Below are 7,889 nucleotides of genomic sequence, written 5' to 3' on the forward strand. Positions count from 1 at the left end.
GTGTGTGTGTGTGTGTGCGTGTGTGCAGAACAAAAATACCTGCCATACTAAGCCCCACTTCCCACTCACTCATAAACACACAAGCCCAAAGCTGAAGGTGTGGAGCTGCAACAGATTTGTACCCCCACCCCCATTCACACACCATTTAACTGGCTGACAACACAAAAGGAGAAAAAAAGAAGAAAAGAAGCATCAGAAGGTAGAAGAAAGTTACTTTAGTCCATCATCACCTCACACAAAGTACACAAAAGCAACCTGTGGTGAATAGGGTGGAGATTAGCAGCTCAGGATGAGTTATTTCCTCAGCAAGACATGCTCTACTCTTGCCTTGGTAAGAGGTATGATAAATATTATGAGGTTGGAAAATATGACAGAAAAAGGGAGTGGGTTGCTCACATCAGAGCKCGGCAGCTGTAGTGTTGATGGGGATGCTGGAGTGGATAGAATGAACTGAGGTCACAAAGTTAAACAGATCAGTAACTTAAGCAGACAGTATGAACTGCTGCTACTGCAGGATTGGCATCATTATGATTAACTCACACAAATATTTCACTTCGTATGTTCAAATTAAAACTACTGGATACTTTTGTGCAATTTATAGTCATTTATTTATATATATATATTTTGGTTTTTTACAAAAATACAGCTTTCTCTATACAAATAAATATTTCAAGAATAAAGATGAATGATACATGTACAGTCTGCTTCACAACAGGCTCAACCTTTGTAAAAGACAATAACTTATTTTGTACAAACGTATAATTTAAACAAGGCTGATAATTCAGTACATTCATGTTCCGAGTCAGTGATGAGTTCAGAGTAATGCTTTCACCAGCAGAGGGCAGAAGTTTGTCTGTCCACACAAATGTTTTAGTCCTATTGTAATTTCAAATTAACCCTTAAGAGCGGCCAGTGCCAAAGCTATGATCCTTGGCAGGCTGCGGTAGAACGATTCGTTCTCCAGGCCAACAAGACTGTAGAAGGTCAAAGGTCGTCCTCCCACCACAGCTTTGATCCGCGCCTGGTAAAGCCCTTGATCGTTCTTTGAGCTCAGATCCACCAACACCTGAAGACCAGACAACATGGAGTTATAGAGGCACGCACAYAAAAAAGTGTTTGACATAAACCCCACCTCCTTCTTGTCTGTTGTTTACCTCCTGGAAGTTCATGCGCAGATTCTTGCTTGGGATGTTTAGAACCCAGCTGTAGGAGTTYTGGATTTGGCTGACCTGCTGTGAARCCTCTCTCAGTCCAGGRCAAACTACGGAGAAACGCAAAAAAAAAGTCTCAGTTTAGAAAATTCCTTGGAACCAAGTAGACATTGGTTATTTTATWATAAATATTTACTTTTTCCCTTGGCACCAGGAATCTGTCTTGGTTGAAGAAGGCTCCTGTATTTCCTGTGCAGACGTAAAGAATCAACATRTCCAGAGTCAGAGCCTTCTGTGTGACGAACATCATGCTGGACGACAGACGTCATCTCCTCTGATTCTGGTAAAGCTGAGGATTTTATGTCTCTTCCTTTCTCATTCTCTCCAAAAGGAAAATCCTCTGACGTGGTACTCCACTCTGTATCAGAAGAAACATCCGAGCTGAACAGGAATTTGCTCTGCAGTTCATCTTCGTCCACAGTCTCATCCTGCGTYCTTAATTTTTGAAATCCGTCCATCAGGGCTACCAGAAGGGACAAGTGCTCTTGAGGTTTTGGCAAGGAGGATACTGGACTGGTACGGTCCGGTGCTCCGGTAGAAGAAGGAAAAAACGATGGATTGATGGGAGATTCTTCCTGGAGATAGACAGGGTCTGAATGAAGAAGAGGAGGAGCTGTTCTAGAGCCCAGTTTGGAACGAAGACTTGAAATAACAGACAGATACTGTCCTGCCAGCCGCTGCACCAAAGAGTCTTGTGTCTGTTGAAGACATGTAAACAAATCAGACTGAAATAAATCTGCTTAAAGGAGACATATCATGCTTTTAAATCCTTTTTTACATTTAAATAATTCAGGTGGGGTCTATATAAAATGTAACTGCAATGCTTTGGTCTAATTGTAACTCCACAAGCCCCTCTTTCACCCCTTTTCTGAGGTGGGCTTGAGATCAACTCGTTTTGCTGCTGTCCCTTTAAATGTAAATGAGGTGGTTCATGCCCCGTCCCCAACAGCTCGCAGAGCGTTCCATTCTATCCYGTTTGGCCAATTTTTGGTTTGAATCTTGAGGAGAACGAAGACGACCAAATTGTCATTGGTAAGTCCAGACCTTGTTTATAAATTCTGTGATGTAATTATTCAGAAAACGTAATAGAGAATAGAAACAACTGAACGGGTAAAAAAATATGACACACTCAGAATATGTAGCACTGGGGGAGTGTAAATTAAAATACTCCAACTACACAACAAGATGGATTTAACAGCTAAAAAGGGAATTTTGCATGATATAGCCTCTGGTAACACAAAAAGACTCAAACGTGGGCAAAAGCAGAACACAATTAGTATTTTTATCACATTCTCTCATGAGAAAATAAACCAAACAAACCTAAACATGTAAAATAAACTTTCTATAAACCATACCTGTAAAAACAGGTTGTCCTCATTCCTTTTTGTTTTGGAGGAGATGTCTGTCGATCCAGCCTTGTGTTGTTTATCCAGATCATCAGCCATGTCTCTCAGGTAGTCCTCCCAATCATCCACTGAGGGTCCAACGTCTTGGAATAAAGCCGGTGGGAGACCTTGTTCTGCTAGAATCACAGTTCCATCTGGCTGCTCTGCAAGTAATGAAACCTCCAGTAAAATACCCGTCATCTGTGCAGTATTAAACCTCAGCAGATGTACTTTATTTACGTTGTACAGTATATATTTTTGCCTAAACAWGCAGTCATGCAATAAGATAATCAGGCATCATTGTACCTCTGCTGATCTGTGTGAGAACGTGGTTCAGATCCCGCCGCTCTCTGCCGTGAGTGAAAGCTGAACTGTAGATGTTCTCCACGAGCTGGGGGAGAGTCTGTGTGAAGAAGGTCAGGTCCACTTTGTCCCGGATGTAGTCCTCAGCCCTCTGGAGCAGGTCCAACAGGGTTTGCAGGAAGGCGCGCAACTCTGCATTGACAGGCAGATATCCCAATCTCAGAAACATCCACAACAAAATGCAACTTGGTAACAAACAAGCATCAATTCTTCTAATCCATTAAACTGGATCTTTGAAGGAGAGCACTCACGGCATTTCTTGAAGCGGGTGAAGCATTTGTCCTCGGCCATTTGGCTGCAAGAACTGTCAGACTGAGCAGGWGGACAGGTCAGGGTATAGAAGTGACAGAGAGAGTGAAACTCTGACTTCTGTTCCTCCTCYGTCATTTCAGTTGTCTTTAGGAGCTCTGGACATGTTGGCTCCCTGCTTCCTGATGACTCTGAAGAGAAGGATCGAGATTACTGATGAACATGCAATACCTCAATCAGTCCAAATCCCTTAATACAAATCACAGAAAACTTGTGGCGTGCCACAGTTCAGACTCACTCTGTATCTCAGCCTGAATCCAATCAGTGAATGCAGACACTCTTGTGTACACTCCAGGCTTGCCCTTCTCCCCACACCCATCTCCCCAGGAGGTGATGCCTTGGAGCTGGAAACGGCCGGAAAAAGGGTCCTGGTAGATCAGGGGGCCTCCAGAATCTCCCTACAGCAGATATAAAGTGGCTAAAGATGAACAAATGTCTCTTTTATGGAAAACTGGTTATGTTAAAAGATTCTGGGAGTACCTCATATCTTTTGTAGTTAGTTGAAATTGACAAAACTTTACACATACAATCTAAGAGACAGTGCTAAAAAATAATTAAATCAAATGCAGCTCTGCTCACCTGACAGGAGTCTATGCCTCCAGAGAGATAACCAGCACAAAGCATGGTGTTGGTGACCAGGTCTTTGCCAAGAGTGCTCTTACAGGTGCTCTGAGGCAGCAGGGGAACCTTCGCCTCCATCACCACGTCAGCAGAAGGTCCGTCTGCAGAGAAAAAACATCTTCAGAGGCTCATTCAGACGCATTAATACAAGATATGTAAGAAATGGACAACGATGCACGTTAATCAGCAGCTTCAAGAGGAAGCACGCTGTTGTAGATTAGTTAAATTGGCCCAAAAATAATAATATACTCACCTTCATATAGGGACCCCCATCCTGCCACCAAACATGGACTTCCTGTAGGGGGGTCTGTGTCAGAAGGGAGGCACACCGGGGTGACATGTTGTGACAGGACCGCCGGGGACGTCAGCTCCACCAATGCTATGTCATTGTTAAATGTTTTGGGGTTGAACTGCAGGTAATAGAAAGAGTTGTTGCTTCACTTGATAATAACTGAATGAATTTTGGGGTTTCTTTCTAGTTGGAGCAAATGAATATGAAATTGGCAAAAAGAAGTTAGGAAATCAGTGTTTGGTTGATTATTTCTTTATTGTAACTGCTTTTTGCCAATAAGTCTTATACCATTGGAAAGCCTGTTCATTTCTGTTTTAAATGGTGCCACATTTGTAAGGAACATGCATTTGTGGAATGAGCAGTAGTGCTGAGTATGTGGCACATGAAAGATTTGCCAACTCTTCTCTACCAAACAGCTTATTTGCTGTTATTGACACTTGTTTTGAGCGTCTGGTACACCCAGGTGCCAAGAAGCTTTGTTGCAACAAAGAAATAATCTACCAAACACAAATTTCCTTACTTTTGTGCTAAGTGTATATATATGTACGTACCTTAGGATGGGGGATAATGCGGTTCACTTTGAGAACCTGCTCGTTCGGATCAGCTTTGGTGATGTCAAACTCGCCCACAACTGCAGTCCAGTAGCTCTCACCACGACCCCTACATGGAAAATATGTGTGAATTAGAGTGAAGGAGTGAGAATAAGCAACAGCTTTTATACAGATCCAACTCACTGGTTTGGGACGCTTACCCAGCAAAGCAATGTGCAGCAGTGGCCACCCAGGAGCTATCCACTAGGACCCCTCCACACATCAGCCCACCATCCAGCTGCAGGTTCACCAACCAGGGCCAGCTGCCTGGAGGAGCAGGGAAGCCCCCCACAATCCTGGAGCGGGGCTGTGTGATGTTTCGCACAGTGGCTGACCTCTGACCACACACTGCTGCTGAGACAGGGAGACACTTGTGGTTAACAACAAGCAGAACAAAGCACATTATCCCGAGGCAAGAACAGCTAGATCCCCTCACCTTGTGCATGGGTCTGTATGGAAGGCTCCAGGTTCTGCATTGTGTTCAGCAGACTGCACTGGAGGACTCGAGCGCTGCAGCTCTCGCCCATGATCCTGATGCAGCTTTCAGAGTCCAGTTCAGCAGGCGGGCAGCGGTGCTGRTAGTACGCACAGGCCTGACTCAGAGCCCAGCTCCGCTCCGCCTCATCTTGGATCTTCTGAGCCTTGGAGATCCCGTCACAGGCGGGCTCTGATAGGGCACTGGACGGAGACGCTGTTGGACATGAAAGCAAGATCTGGGTGTCAGAAACATACAAGTAAAAGGGATCAGCGGTGATGGAACGTTGAAGGAGGATTGCATTTACAACAGGATGCTGACAATTGTCCACAGTTCTGAAACAGGCARGGGGTACAACCACGACAACCCGCCTCAGCCTGGCTTCTTTCAGACGACGCACGCTCAAGGGCGGACAGCGCGCTGGCCATGGCTGCTTCCAGAACAACCGTGCCCCGGTCAGACAGAGCTGCGGGAAAGAACAGAGAGAAAGTTGTTTTAAAGATCAAAGTAACAATCACGCAGGTTCACTAAACTTTGAGGGAATTGTTTTATTTTGAAAGGAACATTGTGTGTGTGTGTTCACATGAACCAGTGTGTGTGAGTAGACCCTCTTCTCTCATGCTGCTTTTTGAGCTCATTGGCAGCGTTTGTGGGAGCTCACGCTCAGTGTGATGGTGAGTCTTTTACAGACACACTTCAATCATGCCGCCGGCCTTGCAGCCCCCACTCTCCTCCGTGCTGCACCACATCACAGGATGGGCCAGTAACGACAACAATACTGATTGAAGATTTAATTAGAAGGACAGGGCYGAGCAGGCAGAGGGGCTGGTGGGTTAGAAACCGAGTATGAGAACTGGCTGGAAACTCTGCTGAGACAAACTTACACTGCAGCTTTATTTTTTTCTTTTTGAACAAATCTCATGGAGAAAAGTGTTAGGAAGTCATTCTTTTTTATGTGTTGCAATGTTATCATTTTTAAGGGTTTCATACCATACCACCTGATTGTTTTCAATTTAAAAAAWTGGATCCAGCTTAAATAACATACAGTAAAATCTCTATAATTGTAGGAACAGAGCATGTTGGCACATGTGACACTAAAATRAGTTGATGTTTGAAATGTTACAGCAGTAATAACATTAATTTAAATATTACTTGCTGCTGAAAATGATTTTACTGTAGATGTAAATTAGACTCACATAGTGTATACCTTATTTGCATTATGACCGCTCTCATTAGTGAAATACCAAACTGTGCAAAAGTCTTAAATCAGCCCTTATATTAATTTCCTGCCCCTCAAAGAACCATTTTTTTTGTCTTTTAAAGTGGTTTTAAACAATTTTTCTTAAAGCTTTCTGAAGGTGTTTTTAAGTTTTTCTTTGTTTTTTTAACTGAAGAATTAATTCCTGGTAATTTTAAGCAGAAATATTTTCTGYCATTTCTACAGACACTTAACTCTGATTTGTGAATCAGTCAGGCATGAAAACAAACATTAACTAAATGRATGGACTGGTGTCTCAATACAAAACATACTACTTACTATAGAAGTATTTTAAAATTGATATGTAGGGTATTTTGGTTGTATTAGTCTGTCACCAAAACACAATTTGAACACTTGACAAACAGTTGAGGATTAACTAAAGGGTAATAAATCACTCTTGGACTGGATTTCATTCAACTTTTTTTTAGTGATTTGACTTTTAGATTCATTTGATGTGTTTAGTTTTACTTTTTTAGGTATTTGAAAATTTGACACTTTTGGTTTTGCTCTCTACTGGTCCACTTTCCTGGTATTGTAAAGTCTAAATGCTACACAATGATGGTCACAGAAAAAAATACATAAGTCTGGCTTCTTATGGAAACACGAGAGGTGGTTTACGACTTCTGCACAGCACTGAATGAATGAATGAATGAATGAATGAATGAATGAATGAATGAATGAATGAATGAATGAATGAATGAATGAATGAATGAATGAATGAATGAAAAGTTAACACAAGTTTAGAGAATGTACCTTTGAGGGCGCTCTGGGGCATCCTGTAGACCTCTCTACCTGTTGGGGCTCCCAGAAAACAGTCCAGCTCTATGAGCAGCAGTGATGTCAAAAGCARCAGCATGATGTCAGAACATCAGACCCCCCCTACCCCACCGGGCCCACTCCACAGGCAGACAGACAGGATGGAGATTGATGAGAAYGCAGAGAAGAGTTGTAAAAGTTTCTGTCTGTGTCCTTATTGTGCGCTAGCTGTCTCCCTCCTCCTGACACTTTGGGCTCTCTTGGTGCAGAGCATCTGTCTGTAAGGTGCTCGGAGGAACAATGGACGCCTGAAGTGGCTCCTGGTATTTATAGAGCCCCCAAGGGAACACCAGAAAAAGGGAGGGGGGTGGGAGAGATGCTCCCGTGGCCAATACACAAACAGATGAATTCATTAAGTCTGTGACAGCAAATCGGGCGCAACTTGCCAAGGCTGGACATCACAAAGAGGTTTGGTTCTGTGAAAGGAGACGGGGGGAGCTGCAGGGAAACAGATAGGGGGGTGGGGGTGAGCAGAGGGATTGGTTAGGCGGCAGGGAAGGGGGTGTTTGAATGATTTATGAGAGAAAGAAGGAGAAAGTTCTGCAGATACGGATGTCCTCTGATGTGAC

General features: G+C 43.4%; 1 protein-coding gene across 2 annotated transcripts; it reads right to left on the reverse strand.

The window, feature by feature from the left end:
* Positions 1-584: 584 nt before the first annotated feature.
* Positions 585-7,494, reverse strand: prss56 (serine protease 56). Of its 2 annotated transcripts, XM_014021757.1 has the most exons (13): positions 7,258-7,494; positions 5,554-5,712; positions 5,208-5,462; positions 4,933-5,122; positions 4,733-4,841; positions 4,143-4,299; positions 3,848-3,990; positions 3,507-3,666; positions 3,211-3,399; positions 2,903-3,091; positions 2,567-2,760; positions 1,155-1,909; positions 585-1,066 (listed from the first exon to the last, which is right to left on the reverse strand). In XM_014021757.1, the coding sequence occupies exons 1-12, from the start codon at positions 7,358-7,360 to the stop codon at positions 1,331-1,333; spliced, it is 2,427 nt and encodes an 808-aa protein (XP_013877211.1). In that variant the 5' UTR covers positions 7,361-7,494; the 3' UTR covers positions 585-1,066; positions 1,155-1,330. The 2 variants fall into 2 exon arrangements, with proteins under 2 accessions (XP_013877211.1, XP_013877216.1); XM_014021762.1 differs by lacking the exons at positions 585-1,066; positions 1,155-1,909 and having other exon boundaries at positions 2,585-2,755.
* Between the last annotated feature and the right edge of the window lie 395 nt (positions 7,495-7,889).

This window comes from Austrofundulus limnaeus, unplaced genomic scaffold, assembly GCF_001266775.1.
Source record: "Austrofundulus limnaeus strain Quisiro unplaced genomic scaffold, Austrofundulus_limnaeus-1.0 Scaffold3, whole genome shotgun sequence".
NCBI lineage: Eukaryota > Metazoa > Chordata > Actinopteri > Cyprinodontiformes > Rivulidae > Austrofundulus > Austrofundulus limnaeus.